Genomic DNA, 24,794 nt, shown 5'->3' with positions numbered 1-24,794 from the left:
AAAATGGGAGCTATACTCCATGTATATATATCAAAACACATCTACTGCCATGCATAACTAAAAAGAACAAATAAAAAAACCTTAAAAAAGTTCTAATGCCCAAGTGAGAAAATAAAAAAGTAAGGGAAAGAAAAGAAAAGAAAAAAAAGACACTGCATGATTTCAAATTTGCTGTACCTTAGTTGTCAAAAGTGGAACATCTTCTGATTTTTGGGTTTCTTGGTGACTCACACATGTAAATGACACACTTTTTCTGTCTGCTTGTACTGATTTTGTTGAAGAAACTATTGAATAGGCAAGACACATATTTTACATTTGGAGGCAATATTGATTTAAACATAAAATACCATTAATATAATAATAAAACACAGTATACTAGATATTTTCTTTAAATATTCAATACAACTATAACATTTACTAATTTCCTTTTCCCCCTGCCATCTCCCTCGTTTTGTCCTTTTTGGGTGACAGGTTATGGGCATCAGGTGTTAGGAGTGAAAACAGGTGGGCGTTGGGCTAAGACAGCATGCTGTCCTTCTAGAGGGGATTCAGAACTGCAGACGTGCACTCAAGTGGCTGAGCCCTGCAGAATCCTGTGTCAGAACTCGGTACCAGTGGTGAACTGTCTGAGGAAGTACAAGGCACTCAATCTAGACATTTTCTCATTTCAACTCCATGGTGGTTCATTGTCTTTTCTGGCAGCTGTTATTCTGAATTATGAGCCAGAAATAACAAAGGAAGGCAAGGAAATTGTAGTTTGCTGCCTTTGAAAGTAAAAGTGTAGTTACTGTTTCTACCAAACTCGAGCCCAGTGTTCTGTTGAAGCTCCTCTGGGCAGAACCTGCTGGGAAATCATGCGGTATGGAGGTACTTGCTCACGGAAAAACGCTACTCAGCAATACAAAAGGTCCAAGTTCATGGAAGCATCAACATGGGTGGGTCTCAGGTAAGCCAGGTACAGGAACACACGTGCTCTGTGAGTCCACTGGTGTGAAATTCTAGAACAGTCACACTAGCTATTGTGACGGAGGGAGATGGCAGGTGGCTTGGGCCAGGGCTGGGGACTGCTGACTGCGGAGGGCAGGAGGCGGCTTCCTGGGGAGAGGCGGTCTCCATCAGAGTGCCGCTGCGTGGTGGCTATAGCATTTGCACAGATCTACTGAGCTGAGAAGCTAAAATGGGCGCATTTTATGGAGGTAAAGTATACATCAGAGACCATACACTGGCTAACAGATACAGGTAGAAAGTTCTGTTTGGGGCAGATTTTTCTTCAAGCTGAAAAGTTATCCTTTTCTTCCACCTTAAGACAAAAAAGATTTGAGCTGAAAATGAGAAAACAGGAAAGCATTTCTATTTTTTTGTAGCTCAACATCACTGCTTCATTATTCTAAAATCACAAAATGGTTTTTAGTAACTAATGAAATGCTTTTAAACATGTCTGGCATTTTGGGACTGGAGTTGGGTTCAGTGGTAGAGCACCTGCCTAGCATGCAAGGCCCCAGGTCCAATCCCCAGCGCCCCCCAACACACACATAGACCCATTATGTGTGTAAATAGAAAAATATGACTAGGTACTTAAAAACAAATTTTGAGCAAAGTTGCTAAAACATACCTTTTGGGTAATCTTCTAATTCATGTAAATTTTTAAGTATTCGATTAGTATAGATGTTTCTAATTTCAAGCTCACGATCCTTCTCCTAAAAAGAACCACAATATCATTTTTTTCTTAGACTATTTTTTTTTTTTTAATTTGGTTGTAGATGGACACAATACCTTTATTTTACTTATTTATTTTCGAGTGGTGCTGAGGATTGAACCCAGGGCCTCACACGTGCTAGGCAAGTGCTCTACCACTGAGCCACAACCCAGCCCCAACGATTTGCTTCTATTAACTTTGATTTATTTTAAAAAATAATGAGTTCTGTATGCTCTGAATAAAATATGTAGGTTCTAGAAGAAGTGAACAGGCCATGCCATTCTGGACACCAAAAAGCACTCCTTTTTGACAAAGTGGCACGTTATGGCAATGGGGAGCATGTTTGTGAAGAACCTTGCACGTCCGCTTCTTTCCCTGTACTCTTCTGCGCCTGGGCCTGTGTCCTGAAGTTTATTGTTCCTCTGCATGCCCACTGTAGTACGCACTGGCCACACCTTGTGATTCAAATTAAGTAAAAGGAAATAAAATCTAAAATTCAGCCCTCAGCCACACGACCCCTATCTCAGGTGCTCAGTCGCTGCTTGTGATGGTGACCACAGTAGTGGGCTGCAGTGAGACAGCATGCCCGTCACCCCAGAAAGTTCCATCAGACAGCGCTGCCTTGATACCAGGGCAGGATGTGGGAGCCTGGAACGAGGACAGCAATGTCAAGTTTTAAGTCTCAATAGTGACGTTTTTTGAGTCTCGGAAAAATGAAAGTTTTGAAACCTGACTTGTAGGGGAGAAAAAGGGATTTTATTAAATACTAAATGCTCCTTCTTACATATACAATGGACACAAACCCACAAAGTTTTAGTCCCAGACATAGTCAAGGGAGGTGGGCATGTGTGACTGAAGGTGTCTTCCAGTGTATGATTGGAGAGGAGAACTCGGGCAGGGCCCTGGGGATGCAAGTGTGTGTGAGTGGGGGGTGTAGAGTGTGTTCTGGTCTCCTTGTGCCCCTTGGGACCAACTCTATGGGCCAAGGAATATTCAGGGGGTAAGAAACACCTCTGAGGTTTAAAAAAGACTCAGGGCTGGAAGACTTGGTGTGGTCCACAAAAATTGCAAGCCCCTTAAACAAAGCTCACTTTCTTCATGAACCTGGAGTATCTTTTTTTTTTTTTTTTATCTAAATGGCAGATTGGAAGGGGCTGAACGATGTCAAACACCAGGGTTAGTGCCTCCTTTACCTGCGCTCAGAGGGCCTGTGTGGGGAGCTCCCTGGGGCTGGACACAAGTGACCCCATAGCACTGGCTTCAGGACAGAGAGTCTTACCAGGGACCAGAGGGAGCTGCACTCCAAGCATTTCATCAATAGTCAGCAAAGGACTATCACCAAGATTTGACTACAGTGACAAGAGGCCAGCCATATTTGGTATACACCAGACTGGGTCCTGGGAACATAATTAGTTAAGACCGTCACTCCTTGGTAGAACTCACTGTAGAGAGGAACCAAGGACAGACCATGGATCAGAGACCTCTTTGTCCTACCACTAATAGGTCATCTCTATTTCCTCTTATGCCCAGCTGTCCTCTCTACTGAGAGAGGGAAGAGGGGGCGGGAGAAGAACTCTGCAAACCTAGCAGGCAATCTATTTTTTTTTTTTTTTTTTTTTTGGTACTGGGGATTTTTGAACCCAGGGGCATTTAACCACTTAGCCACATCCTCAGCTTTTTTTATTTTTATTTTGAGACAGGGTCTCACTAAGTTACTTAAGGTCTCAATAAGTTGCTGAGGCTGGCCTTGAACTTGCAATCCTCCTGTCTTTGCCTCCAGAGTTACTGGGATTACAGACATGTACCACCTACCCCAGTAGGGAGGCTAATTTTAATTAGAGGAGACTGAGATAAGTTTTTGTCCATTTGTCCATCTCCATTCCTGCACTAATTTGAGGGAATGGGGTTCATAAGGAAGAGTAGTTCAGTTATAGAATAGAACATGACCTACTTTTATACATCTGAATGGTAGAGTATAGGCTTGGTACTTAATCTTAAAATTAGTTTATTATGAAATATACATAAATGGGTGAGAATACTAATCTTTTCTAAAATTTAGGTTTCTAGAGGCAAAAATGCTGCAGTCCTCTCCTTTTTACTTCCTTCTCATTGTGGTGACACTTTGCTCAAAGACTGGAAATGACGGTTCAGCATGCTGAAAAGCTGATCGAGAATCTTCTGGATACTATGTTGAAGAGGAGGGATATAGTACAGAGACTTTTCAGAATGATTTTTCACTCATGCTGGTTAAGACAAGAAAGATTGCGACATTTAGAGAGGCAAATTTTGATTATCTGGAAAATTCATTTGCATCCTTTGGTGTGGTCTGGGCACCCAGGAGTAGTATGTAGTCGAGGGGCAGAGAGCAGGAAGGAGACAGGTTAAGGACTGGTTCTGATGTAAGCAGTACAGGGAGGGTGGGGGTATTAGGAAGCCATATGAAGGGCAATCCTTTAGGATTGGAACAGAGGTTCAAGTCAGCTACATACTATAGAGCTGAACCAAAAATCTAAAACAATGGATTTGGTACACATCCAGAATATTTGGATGGTTGTTTAATTACTTAATTAAGAGAATAAGAAAGAAAACCCATAGTCAGGTATGCTCATAGGATTCTTGTGAAATGTCCCTAGGAAAGACTACTCACAAGCTCAGAGGATATCAGGTCAGACTTAAGAGGGACGTTAGGTCATGGTGTGGAACCGTGGTAAGGTCAGTGTAGATGGCTTACAAAAATTAGGGAGCAGTGTCTCCGTAGGCACCATCCCTTGGCAGGAATAAGACGGCAGCTGGCATGTAAGCAGGGTCACGGCAGCTCATTGGGGAGCTGAGGAAGGCTGACATCTGTCCTCTTACTTCAGCCCATGCTCCACAAGGGGGCCCAGACTTGGAATAGATGACCTTGAAAATGGGTGTCAAGGTACAGAGATAGACATTCCATCTTTGGGATGGGACCTGCCCAAGCTCAAACAATAATGGCTTATGTTAATGTGGCAGATTGTGTTTTCCTAGAATTGCCACATCAATATTTCTGTTCTCCGTGCTCTAATAGAACCTCATGATTGCACAAGCGGTGAAGTTCACTGCCTCGGATGCCTGGCGGGTGGGGTGAGGTGGAAGGGATGCTGTCTGGCTGCCGAGGCAACGTGCTCCGCCTAGCTCTCCCTCCTCTCCCCATCTCTCTCTCTCCATCCTTGCCCTTGGAATGCTGCCACCCAGTCCCGAGGAAGCCTACACCACGTGATAGGCCAAGTATGGAATTCCAGCCAAGCCCTCAGCCTTCAGCTGGCACCAACTGCAAGAGGAGACTTCAGAAAATTCCAGCCCCAGTCTTTCCACCACCATAGCTGAGGATGAGACGGGTGCAGACCGGCAATCCTGGCAAGCCCTACCTAAGCTGTAGATTTGAACAATATTAGTGTTATTTCTTAAGTTATTTAAGTTTTGGAGTAATTTCAATACAACATTGTAACAGAAATAGTCCAGATTCTAAAACATCTTGAAAGTTTCTGTTCTTCCCTACTTGGATTACTGCTAGCAGTGCGCATGGAGAAGCCTATAGGATAACCTCATTTTCCCAGCTGAACAGCGTTGGTGGGAGGTGGGAATGTATCCTGACAGGCCAGGGGCTTAATGACTGAGGGATGAGAAGTGCACAATGAATTCTTTAAAATTATTTTGTGCAACATATTCTCTGGATGTGCGACCTTTTCCTTGCTTTTTCTGCATGCTACTGGGGTTGAACCCAGGGCCTCACACACGCTTGCCAAGTGCTCTACCCCTGAGCCACCTCCCCAGCCCTGTTTTATTTTCAGAAAGGGTCTCAACCAAGTTGCACAGACTGGCCTTGAATTTGTGATCCTCCTGCCTCAGGAGGATCACTGGCATTAGAGGTGTGCATTATGGAACCTGGCTTTTATTTTTCTTCTGGATATATTTATCTCTTTGACTTCTGGCTCTTTATTTAGGGAGATTTCCCCAATATTGTTAGGTTTTCTAGCTCTTCTACTGACTATTGCATACTGGCGTGTTTTAAGTTTTACTTTTTCTTAATTGTTCCATGTTCAGAACATCCTATTTTATGCACACAGCACTTTCTCTCCTGGGATATCAGACTCAACTCCAGGTCAGCGGCTCTGCTTCTTTTCCTCTGCTCTTTCATGCGCTGGTCCTTTGCAGAGCCTGCGGTCTGAGCGCAGGTGAGAGGGCGGAGCGGCGCTATCTTATGTGCTCTGCTCTGCATTTCTCCGGCTTCTTGCTGAGTGGGAAGGAAGCTGCTCTGGCTCATGGCTGGAACTTGCTGACTGACCGCTTCACTGTGAGGAGTCCCTCGTGGAGGACTGTCCCTGGGACACAGCGTTCTGCCAGTAGCCCCACTTCTCCTGGAGCAGTGTATTCACTTGGGGGAGGAGTTCTGGCGTGATTTCAGGGCAGCACTGTGACAGGACAGGTTCTAAAGCGTCCTCGCGGTTTCCACTCCTCCCGGCTTGGATCCTGCTAGCCATGCCCACTGCGCAGCTGCGATGCCGCGGGCCGTGGAGGCGCTGTCTTCTCACTCCTGTCCTCCGTACCTGCCGGCCAGCCGTGAGGCCAACAGCCTCTGCACCTCACTGCAGGAAGGCTGCTGCCGCCCAGGGGCCCCGAGGGCCTGAAGGCAGAGGGACGGGCAGCTGGCAGGGGACTCTTCAACCCGCCTCCACAGAGGATTGGTGATTTCCTTGGACTCCCAGCCAGCTACCCCCAGGCTCCACCCAGTCCTCTGAGTCACCTCTGTGGATTCTGTTCGGGGTTTCTTTCCATGTCCGTCGACCCTCTCTAGGACTTCAGCTTGTCATGGTCTGTGCCTGGTCTCTCCATCAATCTGAAACACCTGCTTTTTATCTTCCTGAAGTTCTTGGGTGGCTTTGGTGCAATCAAGGTATCCTTTCTGGGGTGAATTGCTACTTTAAAAATAAGTTTTCTGTTATTTTCATGGAGCTTGGCAGGAAGGGACAAAAAGCAGCCTTTTTGATCTAACCATTTTTACTCATTTTTTAGGTACATAAATTTGTAATTTTCTTACTTTTTTTGAAAACTTTTATTATGCCACGCCCACTCTTCTTGACCCTATGCCCAGCCTGAAATTATTTTAAGCAAACCCTAGGTATTATAATTTAATGTCAACATTTCAGCATCTAAGGAGAACAGCATGTCTCCTAATCACGTATGATTCCACCCCCCAAAATCAACAATAAATCTAAACCTTAATATCATCCAATATCCACTTGGTTGCACATTCTTCCTATTGTCCCAGGACATTTTTTCTACAGTGCATTATAATCACACGTAACAGTGGAATTCACTGCTGCATATTTGCAAATGCACATAACTTGGTCAAGTTCATTCCCTAGGACTCCCCTCCCTCCCCTTCTCTCCCTCTGGTTCCCTTACTCTGCTTTCCTGGTTTCCTTTCCTTTTCTCTTCCACTTTAATGTGAGGGTCTTTTTAGGGCACAGTCATTTCTTGGTGACATGCTCTGGGATACCGGTCTGTGGTGCATCGTTGGCTGTATTTCCAGCTGGGTTTTGTGCTGGTTCTCTGCTGATGACTAGTGAACGCTGACAGAATATCTATTGCATCAGAGCTTGAGGATCCCACATTCTCTGTAGGTCCACAAGGGTGGGAGAGGGTCGGTTACTTGTGTTGAACATAGCAGGGTTCTTAGGGGACACCTTCTGGAATTGCTCATCTAGACTTGACAACTCTGTATGTTCTAAAAAGGCCTGGGAGTGAGTTAGGTTGAGGAACCGGGTAGGTGTGGTGTCTGTGGTCTCTTGCATGGTTTTGTTCTGCTGTTCCTGTAGGAGTAGATGTCCATGATGGGACCTGAGGCCCCTCCCTAGCCATTCATTCTTTGGGCCTGGCCATCAGAGAAGGAGTTTTCTCTCCCCTGTTCGTTGTGCTAGAGTACTGCTGAATGTGACAGGGTCGGGCTGTGTGGAGCAAGGCTGCTGTCTCTTGGTTGAGCTGGGGGTGTAGCTCAGCAGAGTGTCCATCCCATGAACTCTCAGGGTCACCCCAGATTCCCAGCATCTGGCAGAAAATGGTGGAAATAACAGTAACAATCTCAGTGAACAATATACAACATTTGAAAAACTACCATGGGCCTACTATGACATGTGACTCCAATAGCCATAGAAACAGGAACAGAGGGGCAGCCACACCAGCAGCCACCGACGACTGCAAACTAGATAAACGGCACCAGAGCAGACACCAGGTTTCAACTGTGACATCCACAGCACTAACTGCAGTGGCATGAATGTGGGGCCAGAAGTTATATGAACGTAATCGTCCTAAAGCAGGTGAAAATGTAGTTCATCAAGAAAAAGAAAATGGGGTAGGAAGGCAAAAGAAAGTTCTGAATATTCAAAAGATGAAAAGAGAGAAAGCAGAAGGGAGGCAGCAAGTGAGGCCCATAAAGAAGGAGAACAAATAAGAGACCAGAGAGAGCCGGGGAATGAATTTGGCACTGGAGGAAAAAGAGATGAGAAAAAGAGGAGCAAAAGAAACAAAAACAACAACAACAAAATACACAACCTAACCCTCAAAAAACAAAACAGCAAAATAACAAAAGGAGAAAAGCAAAAAAATGATGAAGAAACAACTGTGTAGATATATGCATATACATGAACCAATTAGCAAATACAACAAGAATAACAACCCCAAATTCTGTTTAAAAAAAATAACTTTAGTTGTAGCTGGATACGATAACTTTATTTTGCTTCTTTTTTTTTTTTTTTGGTGCTGGGGATCGAACCCAGGGCCTTGTGCATGCAAGGCAAGCACTCTACCGACTGAGCTATTTCCCCAGCCCTATTTTGCTTATTTTCATGTGGATGGAACACAGTGCCTCACACATGCCAGGCAAGCACTCCACTGCTGAGCCGTAGCCCCAGCCCAACAAAAAATTCTTAAAGAAAAATGAAAGTGTGGTCTCTGCCGAGGTGGTTGGAAGTGTGGACGATGGTGATATTCAATCTATGCCAGATTCTCTTCTTTCCATTTCTTCCTGGGCTGTGAACCCCTTAGAGAGAGCAAGAGCTGGGGGTTGTCAAAACTTCCCTCCTCTTGTGTTGCTTGCTAAGCTGCCAGCTGGAGTGTCCGGGACCAAAGCCAGTTGGAATGGCTCTCAGCTTCCCTTCTCACCCGTACAAAGCAGGATGGATGGCGATTGCTGGTTACTGGAGTTCTGTCTGGACAGACTACACTGATGCTCTTCCAGGGTGGGGCCAGTACTAAAAACAGTGATTGTTTTTGTCCTTACTGTGTATCTCAGTGTATTTTATTGCGTGCAATAAATCCCATGCAATATATTATACAATGTGTGCATGTAACAGAGTGTAATCCATGTATGTATGTAATAAAATATACATAAAATAGATGAAATCACTTGGAATATTTTCTCTCCGTGACCTTATGCCATCAAAGGAATATAAAGTTGTGTTCATTTTTCTTCAATTTACTTTGGATTTTTGGGGATAGGTTTTAATTTTTTTTTTTTAACATTTAATTCTGCTTTATAATTTTGTAAAATATTTGTGTGGTTCCAAAGACAAATCTACTAAAAAATATTCAAAAAATCTAGGTTCCACAACTATTCTTTTTATCCCTCCCTCTCTGCCTTTTCTATTGTTCTCTTTTTTTTTTTTTCTTTTTCAGTGCTGGGGATTGAACCCAGTGCCTTGTACTTGAAGCCAAGCCCTCTGCCAACTGAGCAAAATCCCCAGCCCTCTATTGTTATCATTCTTTTTCTTTTTAAAATATAGGCAAATACATGGGAAATCTGTATTGCCTCCCCTTCCTAAAGTGGTAGCTGTTTTAGTCAGCTTTTTCACTGCTGTGACTAAAAGACCTGACAAGAACAATTGTGGAGGAGGAAAAGTTTATTTGGGGCTCATGGTTTCAGAGGTCTCAGTCCATGGACAGCAGGTTCCATTCCTCGGGTTGAGGTGAGGCTAAACATCATGGCAGAAAAAGCATGGTGGAGGGAAGTGGCTCACGTGATGATCAGAAGCAGAGAGACTCCACTCACCAGATAGAAAATACATACCCCAAAGGCACGGCCCAGCGACCTGCCCCTGCAGCCATACCCTGCCCGCTTTCAGTTACCACTCAGTTAATCCCACTAGAGGATTAATGCACTGATCCCATTAGGCACTCATAACCCAATCATTTCTCCACTAAACCTTGCATTGTCACAGATGAGCTTTTGGGGGACACCTAGAAAGAAGGGATGGGATCAAAGTGAGACTGAAATCCAGCTGTGCAAACAGGTCCTGTAGTTCTGTCTGGCATCTGGACACATGGCATGGTGATGTCCTGTCCAAAGGGCTTGTGTAGCTCCGCCCCTGTGGCCTTGTTGGTTACAGGCCACGTGGCCACTATGTGGGCTTGTCTCTGCTTGATTCCTCGGTTTTCCTAGGGCGATGCCCTACGTTTCTTAATCTTGGAGTCTCCAGCGCAGCACCAGCTTCCTCTTCACGCCTCCATGCACTGTCCTCTAGAGGGTGACTGCTGGCCTCCAGGCCTTCCCCTTCCTCCAGCCTCCTGCATTCCTGCGACCCAGCACCACATGGCTGATGCCCAGGTCTGCTGCCATCTCGAGCCTCTTGAGATACTGGCTGCAGCAGCCTCTGAGTGCCTGGGTGGCTGAGCTCACTGAAAAACTTCCTAGGGCCCCTTGTGCAAGAAGGATACCAAACTTGTCTCTTCTCAAGAGAATTTTTACTTTTACTCCCTGAGTCTGAGATGGGTTCGGTCTTGCTAACTTCTGAGATGCCCTCAAACCATCTTTCTAATGGTTTCTGGGCAAAGTCTTTAGAATTTCTTTAGTGGCAGTAATGCCTTTAATAACTACAATTTCCTTAGCCCCAGTTTTACTCCCGCCTTTGAAGTCCAAGTTTTTCAAATCTTTCTGCTCTGCTTTCTGCTGCTGCATATCACAACAAACTTGGCTAAAAGCCACCAGCATTATCCATGGCACTGCCTGAATACTATGCTGCCTAGAAATTTCTCCTGCCAGAAGAAGTCCATTGCCTTTAAAATCAGCCTCACAGAAAGTTTCAGGACATGGAAAAAATGCAGACAACTTCCCGACCAGAGCATAACATGAATAATCTCTAGTTCAATTTCCAATAGAACCTGAACCCTCTTGAGCCCTGTCTATAGTCCTACTGACATTCCCGTCTTCTGAGCTCCCACCAGAATTGGCCATTAAGCTCCACTAACAGCAATCTAAAGCATTTCCAGGTTGTACAGCTAAGCATCTCAAAATTCTTCCTGCAAATTCCATAAAGGTCCGTCAGCTTTTGAACCACATGGTAAGGTTAGACACAGCAATGACCCCACTTCTGGTACCAATTTCTGTTTTACTCATCTTTTTGGTTGCTGTGACTAAAAGACCTGACAAGAACAACTTTAGAGGAGGAAAAGTTTATTTGGGGGCTCATGGTTTCAGAGGTCTCAGTTTTTCGATAGCCAGCTCCATTCCTCTGGGCCTATGAGGCGAACATCATGGCAGAAGAGTGTGGGAGGGAAGTGGCTCAGGACATGATGATCAGAAAGCAGAGAGATCCTTTGCCAGATACAAAATCTATACCCCAAAGGCATGCCCCCAATGACCCAACTCCTTCAGCCACACTCTACCCTTCAGTTACCACTCAGTTAATCCCATCAGGAATTATTCACCAATTAGGTTAAGAGTCTCATAACCCAGTCATTTCTCCTCTAAACCTTCTTGCACAGTCTTACACATGAGCTTCTGGGGGGCACATCACATCGAAACCATAACAGTAGCACACTGTAACTTTCCTCCTCCTTCTCTTTTTCCCTTACCAATACCCCTGGAGGTTACTTCATAGTAGCACATAAAGATTACTCTTTTTTTGCATTGCTGGGAACCAAACCTGGGGTCTCATGCATTCTAGGCAAGAGCTTACCACTGAGCTATATTCCCAACCCTCTTTCTTTTCACAGATGCACTGAAATACACTGTGCAGAGGTACATTTACTTTTCTTTTAAAAAATTAATTTGAGCAGACCTTATTGCAAACCTGTTTGTTTTACCGAAGATAACATTTGAACTCATTTTGTTTATTATGATAATTTTGTTATTGTCCCCATAGGGGCTATTTGGTCTAGGATTGCATAGTGTCTGATTTGGGCACTGCTAATATTGATCTCCCCTTAAAGAAAGGGTTTTAGAAACCTATAGGGCCACTATAAGCCTATAGGGGGAAATCTGCAATACCCCAGATCTGCACTGCTAGAGGGGAAGATACATGAACAACATGAAAAAACAAGGGAAGAAAATGATCCAAACAAACCTAGATTCTATAGTAATAGAATCCAATGACAGTATGTTAGAAGAAATGTCAGAAAAGGACTTTAGATTATACATGATTAAGATGATTTGCGAAGCAAAGGATGAGATAAGAGAGCAAATGCAGGCAATGAATGATAATACCAATAAGCTGAAAGAGCACCTGCAGGAAGCAAAAGATCATTTCAACAGAGATAGAGATTCTAAAAAAAAAAAACCAAATGGAAATCCTTGAAATGAAGGAGACAATAAACCAAATAAAAAACTCAATGGAAAGCATCACCAACAGACTAGACCACTTGGAAGACAGAACCTCACACAATAAAGACAAATATTTAATCTTGAAAATAAAGTTGCCCAAACAGAGAAGATGGTAAGAAATCATGAACAGAATCTCCAAGAACTATGGGACATCATGAAAAGACCAAATTTAAGAATTATTGGGATTGAGGAAGGCACAGAGATACAAACCAAAGGAATGAACAACCTATTCAATGAAATAATAGCAGAAAATTTCCCAAACCTGAAGAATGAAATGGAAAATCAGCTACAAGAGGCTTACAGAACACCAAATGCACAGAATCACAACAGATCCACACCAAGGCACATTATAATGAAAATGCCTAACATTCAAAATAAAGATAGGATTTTGAAGGCCGCGAGAGAAAAGCATCAGATTACATACAGGGGGAGGCCAATACAGATAGCAGCCGACTTCTCAACCCAGACTCTAAAAGCTAGAAGGGCCTGGACCAACATATTTCAAGCTCTGAAAGAACATGGTTGCCAACCAAGAATCCTATACCCAGCAAAACTAACCTTCAGATTTGAAGATGAAATAAAATCCTTCCATGATAAACAAAAGTTAAAAGAATTTACAAATAGAAAGCCTGCACTACAGAATGTTCTCAACAAAATATTCCATGAAGAGGAAATGAAAAACAACAATGGAGGTCAGCAAAGGGAGGAACTACCTTAGAGAAAAACCACTCAAAGGAGAAACCAAGCCGACTTAAAAACCAAAAATAAGCCAAATGACTGGGAATACAAATCATATATCAATAATAACCCTGAATGTTAATGGCCTAAACTCCTCAATCAAAAGACACAGACTGGCAGAATGGATTAAAAAGAAAGACCCAACAATATGCTGCCTGCAAGAGACTCATCTTATAGAAAAAGACATCCACAGACTAAAGGTGAAAGGATGGGAGAAAATCTACCACGCACATGGACTCAGTAAAAAACCGGGGGTTTCCATCCTTATATCAGATAAAGTGGACTTCAAGCCAAAGTTAGTCAGAAGGGATAAAGAAGGACATTTCATACTGCTTAAGGGAACCATAAATCAGGAAGACATAACGATAGTAAATATTTATGCCCCAAACAATGGTGCATCCCTGTACATCAAACAAATCCTTCTCAATTTCAAGAATCACATAGACCACAACACAATAATTCTGGGCGACTTTAACACACCGCTGTCACCACTAGATAGATCTTCCAAACAAAATCTAACCAAAGAAACCATAGAACTCAATAACACAATTAATAACCTAGACTTAATAGACATATATAGAATATTCCATCCATCAACGAGCGGATACACTTTCTTCTCAGCAGCACATGGAACCTTCTTGAAAATAGACCATATGTTATGCCACAAAGCAGCCCTTAGGAAATGCAAAGAAATAGAGATACTGCCTTGTGTTCTATCAGATCATAGTGGAATGAGAGTACAAATCAATGACAGAATAAAAAAAGGAAATTACTCCAACACTTGGAGACTAAATAATATGCTATTGAATGAAACATGGATAACAAAAAACATCAGGGAGGAGATTAAAAAATTCTTAGAGGTCAATGAGAATGATGATACAACATATCAAAATCTCTGGGACACTATGAAAGCGGTACTAAGAGGAAAATTCATTGCATGGAGCGCATTCTAGAAAAGAATGAAGAGTCAACAATTAAATGACCTAACATTACAGCTCAAAGCCCTAGAAAAAGAAGAACAGAATAACAGCAAAAGTAGTAGAAGACAGGAAATAATTAAAATCAGAGCTGAAATCAATGAAATTGAAACAAAAGAAACTATTCAAAAAATTGACGTAACAAAAAGTTGGTTCTTTGAGAAAGTAAACAAAATAGATAAACCTTAGCCACACTAACAAAGAGAAGGAGAGAGAAGACTCAAATTACTAAAATACATGATGCAAAAGGAAATATCACGACAGACACCACTGAGATACAGAACATAATGAGAAGCTACTTTGAAAATCTGTATTCCAACAAAATAGAAAGTACCAAAGACATTGACAAATTTCTAGAGACATATGTTCCTTCCAAACTGAACCAGGAGGACATACACGATTTAAACAGATCAATATCAAGCAATGAAATAGAAGAAGCCATTACAAATCTACCATCTAAGAAAAGCCCAGGACCAGATGAATTCTCAGCTGAGTTCTACAAGACCTTCAAAGAAGAACTCATTCCAATACTTCTCAAAGTATTCCAGGAAATAGAAAAGGAGGGTACCCTACCGAACTCATTCTATGAAGCTAATATCACCCTCATATCCAAACCAGGAAAAGACACATCAAGGAAAGAAAATTTTAGACCAATATCCTTGATGAATATAGATGCAAAGATCCTTAACAAAATATTGGCAAACCGTATCCAAAAACATATTAAGAAAATTGTGCACCATGATCAAGTGGGGTTCATTCCTGGAATGCAAGGATGGTTCAACATTCGTAAATCAATAAATGTAATCCATCATGTCAATAGACTTAAGGATAAGAATCATATGGTTATTTCAATTGATGCAGGAAAAGCATTTGACAAAATACAACACCCCTTCATGCTCAAAACACTAGAAAAAATAGGGATAGTAGGAACATACCTGAACATTGTAAAGGCTATTTATGCTAAGCCCATGGCCAACATCATTCTTAATGGAGAAAAACTGAAACCATTCCCTTTAAAAACGGGAACAAGACAGGGATGTCCTCTTTCACCACTTCTATTCAACATTATCCTCGAAACTCTAGCCAGAGCAATTAAGCAGACTAAAGAAATTAAAGGGATACAAATAGGAAAAGAGGAACTTCAGCTGTCACTATTTGCGGATGACATGATTCTATATTTAGAGGATCCAAAAACCTCCTGCAGAAAACTTTTAGACCTCATCAATGAATTCAGCAAAATAGCAGGCTATAAAATCAACACACACAAATCTACAGCATTTTTATATGCAAGTGACAAAACAGCTGAAAGGGAATGAGGAAAACAATTCCATTTGCTATAGCCTCAAAAAAAAAAAATACTTGGGCATCAATCTAACCAAGGAAGTAAAGATCTCTACAATGAAAACTACAAAACACTGAAGAAAGAAATTAAGGAAGACCTTAGAAGATGGAAAGATCTCCCATGTTCTTGGATAGGCAGAATTAATATTGTCAAAATGGCCATACTACCAAAAGTGCTATACAGATTCAATGCAATTCCAATTAAAATCCCAATGACGTACCTCACAGAAATAGAGCAAGCAATCATGAAATTCATCTGGAAGAATAAGAAACCCAGAATAGCTAAAGCAATCCTTAGCAGGAAGAATGAAACAGGGGGTATCGCAATACCAGAACTTCCACTATACTACAAAGCAATAGTAACAAAAATGGCATGGTATTGGCACCAAAATAGACAGGTAGATCAATGGTACAGAATAGAGGACACGGATACAAACCCAAATAAATACAATTTTCTCATACTAGACAAAGGTGCCAAAAATATGCAATGGAGAAAAGATAGCCTCTTCAACAAATGGTGTTGGGAAAACTGGAAATTCATATGCAACAGAATGAAACTAAACCCCTATCTCTCACCCTGCACAAAACTCAATTCACAATGGATCAAGGACCTTGAAATCAGACCAGAGACCCTGCAGATTATAGAAGAAAAAGTAGGTCCACATCTTCACCTTATTGGCTTAAGATCAGACTTCCTTAACAGGACTCCCATAGCACAAGAAATAAAAGCAAGAATCAATAACTGGGATAGATTCAAACTAAATAGCTTTCTCTCAGCCAAGGAAACTATCAGAAATGCGAAGAGAGAGCCTACAGAGTGGGAGAATATCTTTGCCACTCATACTTCAGATAGAGCACTAATTTCCAGAATCTATAAAGAACTCAAAAAACTCTACACCAAGAATACAAATAACCCAATCAACAAATGGGCTAAGGAAATGCACAGACACTTCACAGAAGAAGATGTACAAGCAATCAACAGATATATGAAAAAATGTTCAACATCTTTAGTAATAAGAGAAATGCAAATCAAAACTACACTAAGATTCCATCTCACCCCAATTAGAATGGCGATTATCAAGAATACAAGCAACAATAGGTGTTGGAGAGGATGTGGGGAAAAAGGTACACTCATACATTGCTGGTGGGACTGCAAATTAGTGCAGCCACTCTGGAAAGCAGTGTGGAGATTCCTTAGAAAACTTTGATCGGACCCACCATTTGACCCAGCTATCCCACTCCTTGGCCTATACCTAAAGGACTTAAAATCAGCATACTACAGAGATACAGCCACATCAATGTTCATAGCGGCTCAATTCCCAATAGCCAGACTATGGAACCAACCTAGATGTCCTTCAATTGATGAATGGATAAAGAAACTGTGGTATATATATACAATGGAATATTACTCAGCTATAAAGAATAATAAAATTATGGCATTTGCAGGCAAATGGATGAAATTGGAGAATATCATGTTAAGTGAGATAAACCAATCTCAAAAATCCAAAAGAGGAATGATTTCGCTGATAAGTGGATGATGACACTTAATGGGGGGTGGGAGGGGGACAAGAACGGAGGAAGGAGGGACTGTATAGAGGGAAAAGAGAGGTGGGAGGGGTGGGGGGGTGGAAAAAAATAACGGAATGAATGAAACATCATTACTCTATGTAAATATATGAATATGCAAATGCATGCTGTTACTCCATGTACAGAAACAACATGTATCCCATTTGTTTACAATAAAAATAAATTTAAAAAAATTAATTTGAATCTTATCATATATAGAATTTTGTGTTCTTCTTTTCACTAAGCATCTCCGTAAGTACTAAGCATTTCTCCTGTCAAAAAGGGTTGTTGTGGCTACCTAATATTTGTATTCATATATCTGTATAAGGAGATACATAATTGCCAGGTGCAGTAATCCCAGCAACTGAGGCAGGAAGATCACGAGTTCAAAGCCAGTCTCAGCAACTTAGCAAGATATTTAGAAACTCAGCGAGATCCATCTATAAATAAAATGTAAGAAGGAGTTGGGGATGTGACTCAGTGGTTAAGCACCCCTGGGTTCAATCCTCAGTTAAAAAAAAAAAAAAAAAGCAAGCACACAATTTATTTAAAAATTCCCTGATTGTGGGCTGGGGTGTGGCTCAGGGGTGGAGCACTTGCCTAGCACTTGTAAAGCACCAGGTTTGATCCTTAGCACCACATACACATAAATAAAACAAAAAAAGGTATGAATCCATCCACAACTAAAAATATTTTTAAAAATTCCCTGATTGTGTCTCCACAAGTGTGTTTGCCTTGACCAGTGGGTCCTGAAGCCTCTTCTGCCTGACTTCTAAGCTGGTTGTTTTAGCCATGCCCATTTTCTGGCACATTCTTAAGTTTCCTGAAACTACAGAGAAAAAAAAAAAAAAAGAGCAGAACCCTTCCCCTGCTTTACAAAAGGAGAAGTTATGTCTAGCAGCACTCCTCCTCCCTTGCTCTGCATATTCCCACCTAAAGGTCCCAGAAGCCCAAACTCCCTACTTGTCCTGGGGAAAGGTCAAAGATCCTTATCTAAAGAATGAAGCTTAACATTTATTGACTGAGGCTCAAAACCAGTTATTCTTTCCTTGTCTTCTTTAGTTTTTCTAAATCGTTGAACATTTTAGAAATCTCGAAGGCAGAAAGATAAGAAACTATAAAAAGAAATATTTTAAAAATTCTTGAGGTTGGCTGCAGATGCAGTTCAGTTGTAGAACAGAAGAAGATATACAGGTGATCAACAAATATATGAAAAAGTGCTCAGCATCCTTCGTAATTAGAGAAATGCAAATTAAAACCACCCTAAGATTTCATCCAACTCCAATTAGAATGGCTATTATCAAGAACAAGCAATAAGTGTTGGCGTGGATGTGGGGAAAAAGGCACACTCATACATTGCTGGTGGAGTTGCAAATTGGTGCAGTCACTCTGGAAAGCAGTATGGAGATTCCTCAGGAAACTTGGAATGGACCCACCATTTGACCCAGCTATCCTACTTCTCAGTTTATATCCAAAGGACTTAAAACCAGCATACTACATTGACACAGCCACATCGTTGTTTATAGCAGCTCAACTCACAATAGCTAGATTGTGGAACCAACCTACATGCCCTTCAACTGAATGAATAAGGAAACTGTGGTATAGATACACATGGAATATTACTCAGTTATAAAGAAGAATAAAATTATGGCATTTGCTGGTAAATGGATGAAGTTGGAAAATAACATGCTAAGTAAAATAGGCCAAGCCCCCAAAACCAAAGGCCAAATGTTTTCTCTGATAAGTACTTGACAATATATAATGAGGGGGCTTGACAGAAATGGGGAAGAGAAGAATGAAGGAACTTTGGATGGTTTAGAGGAAAATGGGGTGGGAGAGGGTGGGGGATGGAAAGATAAGAATGAAATGGACAGTATTATCCTATGTATATGTATGATTACGTATATGAATGGTGTGAATCTACATCATGCACAACCACAGAAATGAAAAGTTGTACCCCATTTGTGTATAATGAATCAAAATGCAGGCTGTAAATATAAAAAAATTAATAAAAAAAAGAAACATAAAAAAAAATTCTTGAGGCTGGCTGTAGATGCAGTTCAGTGGTAGAGCACTTGACTGGCATGTGTTTGATCCCCAGAATAGGAAAAAAATCTTTTTAAAATCTTATTTTTAAAGCAGTGTGCATACTTCAAAAGACAGTTTTGCAAAGGTCTTTCAGGGTGAGACCTTAAATAAATTTATGGACCATTAACATGTACCCTTAGTATTACAATATTACTAGTTAATTTTTAAATTTCAATACTCATTTTGAGTTACATTAAAATGTTAACAAAATGCAATAATATTACTTAATGTGATTTAATGAAAATGGTAATGAGAGGTCTTATCAGTGAATGGAATAGAGCTTTAATTTTTCTAATTGCAGTACATATTCACAGCATGTGAGCTCATTCCAACAGCTGCAGATCTGTCTGGCCAAGATCTTAAGGCTGGGTGCAGCGCACACACCTATAATACCAGTGGCTCTGAGACAGGAGGATAGAAAGTTCAAAGTCAGCCTCAGCAACTTAGAGAGGCCCTAAGAAATTCAGCCAGACTCTGTCTCTAAATAAAATATAATAAAGAGTTGGGAATGTGACTCAGTGGTTAATCCCTGGTGCCAAAAGCAAAGCAAAACGAAACAAAAAACCCAGAAAGATCTCAGGGATCTTAGAAACGACCTAAGAAACACTTATGAGATTAAACAATCTGAAAAAAAAAAAAAAAAAAAAAAAAGAAAGAAATTAAACAATCTGAAGGCATAAGAGACATAAGTTATAGCTCTGATATTTTGGGACACAGAATTTCACAGCTTTCGAAGATGTCGTTTTGAAAAACATACCTTGAGTCTTTGCTGCAGGCGTTTGACTTCTGTCTGCAGAGTCTTTGTAGCTGCATGAGCAGCTAAAGTCTTCCGATTTTCAATGGCCAGCTGCCGACTGAAGGTTCGATTTTTCAACCTCAATTGTTTTTCCAAGTTCTGAAAGCAGTATATATTTCAACTCTTCTGAAGCCAATTTGGCATTATGAAAAACTTCAATTACTATGGAACTAAGTACATTTACGAGAAGTGCAAAGTTTTAAATCAGTTTTAGCAACTGGCTAGCTTAGCAGACACAGATTAGAACCAATTATCACCCTGGCACTCCCCCAAATTCCCAGGTCTCATTTCTAGAGAATAAATCTCATGCTTTGAGTCCAATGTCCCAGTGTGTGTTTTTTTTTTTTTTTCTTTTTTTAAACACATTCTGGAATTTGACAAAAAATTTGGACACGTCCTGAAAAATCAATAAATACAATGCCATACTTTAGATAAAAACCTAAGCGGTTCTGCACAGGGGCCTCTCTTAGGACATTTCCACGCTGTTCCTTACAGGGTGGTCCAGCTCAGCGCAGACCATCAGCCACAGGGATTCCAGAAAATAGATGCTGCAAGTTGTAATGGGACTCCGGCTGCCGTCCACATTACGGATGACAGCCAGGTGACCTGGTCACCATGCACACACGGATTCATCTGCTCTCTGCGACTCTTTACTAGAGAACTGTTTTGAACTTCTGACAGAGGCTTAGCCAAAAGGACTTTTTCTTTTTTACATGAAGTAGGGCCCTCCCATTATGACAATAATACTTTTCCATTAAGGAGAAGTGGGAAAGAGAAAGCTAAAGAGATGAAATTACACTAAAAAGCCCACTCCCTAAAGTAGTGATATTTTAAAAATACCTACATGCTTTGACCCTCAAAACATTTCTCCTCTACCAAATGCCCTATGACCAAACCGAAATGCTCCACATTATCATGTGCTTCTGATAGTCAAGAAAGTGTTAATTCTGAAGTCTGCTTTGCTTCTGTCTAGAGATACAAAAAATGAACTACTAAAACATTTATATATAAAATATGTAGATGAGATAAAAATACATTTACTTTTACATGACAGATACATACTAAGACGGATCTAATATTATCCCAAAAGCCAAATAACATGACTTTGGTATACGAGAGTGAAACAGAGGTTTCTCACAAGGTTTTACAACTCATACATCCATTTTATGTGAGACAATTCTCTTTGCAAGTAGAGAATTTTATCAAAGGAAGAAATAACTGAGATAAAAACATGGATGAAATGAATTTGATACTTATTTCAAGTTCATGGAAAATACTTGCCTTTGCATCAATATCAAAGAATTAAACAGTAAATTAATTCCACTTATGTCCATGAAGTCTAAAACTTCCTTCAATACAGTATGGCAGGAGCCTTCTCTATACCCTCAGGGCCCCTTCTAATGTAACCCTGGCTTCTGACATTTGGGGCTATTGAGGAAATCAATTTACTAATTAGTTATTTTAATTCCTCTTCCTTTCCTGTTCCAGGGAGCATTCTGGGAAAAGTTCCTAACTTAAAAAACAACTAAAAATGTCTATGTGGTAATAATGATGGGCCAAGGTGAGGAGGGAGAACCCAAAAAAAGGGGCTGACCAGATGCTGTGTTCAGGTTTTGGGGAAGCAGGCTTTTAAGGACAGTTCATCGAGGGCTGATTTGAAAGGGAGTTCTGCACGAGGTGGGCCAGCTCTTCCTCACCCGAGAAGACTTCCCACGTGCTGGCGCTGCGCGTTTCCAGTTAGGTCAGGCCAGCTCCAGAGTGAGCTCACGCCCACTGCAGCGGAGCAGACTTCTCCAGTCGAGAGCCTTTCCTGTCTCTCTTCAAGCCTCTCCCTTGCCCCAGCCTCTCTTGACACAATCTGCAGCATGCCAAGCCGAGAGGGTGGTGATGCTGTTACAGGGGTGGACGGGACCAGTGCACACTCTCTCTATTGTGAGGCCTTAAAATTTCTAGGCTTTGGGCTGGGGAGGTAGCTCAGTTGGTAGAGTGATTGCCTTGCATACACAAGGCCCTGGGTTCAATCCTCAGCACCACAAAAAAAAAAAAAAAAAAAAAAAAAAAAATTCTAGGCTTCTGAAATACAGACCTGTATTTTTTTGTCATTTGCCTCCATTTTTGTCGTAAGAGTAGACAGTCTCTGAGTCAGTTCTTCCCTTTCTGCAAGGTTTTTGTCTTCGGAAAGTTTCTGCAGAGCCTGCAAGGTGTCTTTGGTCTTTAATAACTCGACGTCAGTGTCTCTGAGTTTCCTGGATACAGCTCTTTCCTTCTCCTGGGATTTCCTAAGTAACTGCCTTAAATTTCTGACTTCATTCTGGTGTTTAATCGTTATTTGAGGTAGATTGTTTTGTGAATTCTCATATTTTCCTATAGCTTTCAAGTGCCTAAGCTGAAGTTGTTTCAAAAATTGATTTTCTATAATGATGGCTTCCAATTTCCGACGCATATCAGCTAGTTCATTTTTTAGCTCTTTAATCTTGTGAAGCCTGGCTGACAGTATCCGGTGGGCCATGGCGTCTCTCCTCTGGGCAGTCGGATTCACTTGAGAATTGAAAACAGATGAATTGCAGGTACGCTTTTTTTCAACTGAGATTTCCTTTCGGCCTGCGTAAGCAGATAATCCAGTTTATTACTAGTAATATATGTAGATATGCAAATGTACACATATGTGTACCACACACATATACACATTCACAAACATAAAGGTCACTGGAAGGGGAAGGAGCTAATGCTTAATGAATACCCATGCTTTTAGGCTATGTATTATCTGTGTGTGTGTGTGTGTGTGTGTGTGTGTGTACATATGTGTGTAATATATATCCCAGCAGCTCAGGAGTCTAAGGCAGGAAGATCTCAAGTTCAAAGCCAGCCTCAGCAAAAGTGAGGTGCTAAGCAACTCAGTGAGACCCTGTCTCTAAATAAAATACAAAATAGGGCTGGGGATGTGACTCAGTGGCTGAGTGCCTGAGTTTAATCCCTGGTAACACCCGCCCCCCAAAAAAATCATTAATGCAATTCTGTCCCAGTCCTTTTTATTTATTTTTATTTTATTTTATTTTATTTTTTTTTTGTGGTACTGGGGATCAAACTCAGGGCCTTGTGCTTGAGAGGCAAGCACTCTACCAGCTGAGCTATCTCCCCAACCCATTAATGTAGTTCTTTAAGGTCATTTGTAGTCTATTAAAAGAGACTATAGCTAGAGATTTATTTTTATAGCTAGAGATTTTAAGTCATTTGTCCAAGCTTACATAGCCATGAAGTGACAGAATGGATTGAATACTAGGTCTTCTTTGACTCTCAAACCTGTACTTAGATTTCTGTTGTAAAAGTTATACTAAAAATCATGCCACTGTAACAGCTAATGTCTACTAAGTGCTTATTATACGTCATGTGGTGAACTAAGTACCTGTGCAGATTATCTGGTATAATTCTTTCAATAATATGAAGTGGTTAGTGTTGTGTGAGGACCCATTGTAAAACTCTCTTATACTCAGAATGACCCTTAAAACGATATTAAACTGGGCTTGGGTCGTGGCTCAGTGGTAGAGTGCTTGCCTAGCCCAAATGAGGCACTGGGTTCCATCCCCTGAACTACATTAGAAAAAACTAAATAAATGCCCAGACCAAGTTCTCCTCACAGGCTCAGCCCTGGGGGTTGCTCTCCTCCATCCTCCAGGGAGGCTGGGACCTCGTGCAAAGACATCTTGGCCTGATCTGTTTCCACCAGCACCCCACTCCCACCCTGGGGCTCTGGGCACTAAGAACCCCCCAGCCCCCAGCCAAGGGGAAAGAGCTCCTCTAAGACGGCCCCATCCCTGCACTGAAAGGGACTCCGGATGCTTGCCACTTCCCCAGAGAAGAGGTCTGTGTCCCTCCTGCCCAGCTGCTGTCGCCTGGGCCCTCGCCAGCACAATCTGCCAAGGCTGGAAGATCCTCTGCCCTCCCCATCACCTGACGTGCTTTTTTTGTGTGTATTTTGTTTTGTTTTTATGATTTTTGGAGCAATTTAAACTCCCAGTTGTTTATTTTCACAAAAGAAAATAAAATTGCAGTTGTATTAAAAAAACTAAATAAATAAACAACAACAAAAACAGGATTAGCTAAGAAAGGTATTAAACTGTTAAAAATATACACTGCATTTCAATAAGTCCAGTGCAGTCAATTTTGCTTCAGTACTTTGGACACTAAATGAAGTAGCTGACGTGGTCTTAGGGCCTTTATTTATTTATTTTTTCAGTGCTGGGGATCGACCTAGGGCCTCTCTCATGCTAAGAGAGGGCTATTTTAAACAAAAGGTATCTAAAATATGTCACCCTTAGCACAGCTGCTTTGGGTGTGGTTTCTGTGTCTTACCATCACTGTGCTATTATCTCACTTCATGGACAGACACACCGATACTTGGGGATGTGACTTGCTAATGGGCGCACAGCTGGCGAGTGGTGAGAGCCCATGGTCTGTATGCCCAGGCTACGGCCCCAGAGGCATGTGGATATGTGTACGTGTGCACCCGACATGTAAATCTGCGTGTGCCTGCATACCCACTAGCATTTCCACATTCTGAGAAAGGGAGAGTGTAAATGGATTCTAAGATCCGAAACAGCCTGGTTCTCATTCTGGAGAGGGAATGGTCCTCAGTGGCCAGGGCCGTGGAATCCTGCCCGAAGCCACTGGCCCATGCGTGGACACACTGAGACACGGTTGAGGCGTTGGGCCTAGGTGGTGGGACAGGCAGTTCTACCCCTGGGAGCCGCCTGACGGGGCAGAGCGTGCTTCCCGAGGAGACGTCAGGACCCTCACAGCACTGGTGTCCCATCAGCAGCGATGACCGTCTGCGGCGGTGCCTTCGAGGGCCCGTTTTCTCACAGAAGTGGATGTGGCTGCACGCTCAAGTGTCTTAGAATAGGTTTTGAGTACATTACCGAGTGGAGAGCAGAGCCAGCCAGCCTGTGGACCCTACTGGGGGCTGGGGAACAG

The 24,794-nt window shown here is 41.8% G+C and overlaps 1 protein-coding gene across 12 annotated transcripts in view; it reads right to left on the bottom strand.

Moving 5' to 3' along the window:
- LCA5L (lebercilin LCA5 like) overlaps positions 1–24,794 on the bottom strand; it is a 99,231-nt gene that overhangs the window by 48,602 nt on the left and 25,835 nt on the right. For 6 of the 12 annotated variants that reach the window (XM_079155841.1, XM_079155840.1, XM_079155843.1 and 3 more), the window contains 4 exons: positions 21,910–22,424; positions 19,785–19,922; positions 1,613–1,697; positions 178–287 (listed from right to left, as the gene is read on the bottom strand). In XM_079155841.1, the coding sequence (XP_079011967.1) occupies positions 178–287; positions 1,613–1,697; positions 19,785–19,922; positions 21,910–22,424 (848 nt within the window). Of the gene's footprint in view, positions 1–177; positions 288–1,612; positions 1,698–17,455; positions 17,769–19,784; positions 19,923–21,909; positions 22,425–24,794 lie in introns of those variants that run through there. The other 6 variants (XM_079155836.1, XM_079155845.1, XM_079155835.1 and 3 more) reach the window with 3 other exon arrangements.

The sequence above is a fragment of the Sciurus vulgaris genome (assembly GCF_902686455.1).
Source record: "Sciurus vulgaris genome assembly, chromosome: 10".
Lineage (NCBI taxonomy): Eukaryota > Metazoa > Chordata > Mammalia > Rodentia > Sciuridae > Sciurus > Sciurus vulgaris.
The sequence above is the reverse complement of the archived record's forward strand: the minus strand, read 5'-3'. Positions and strand labels throughout refer to the sequence as shown.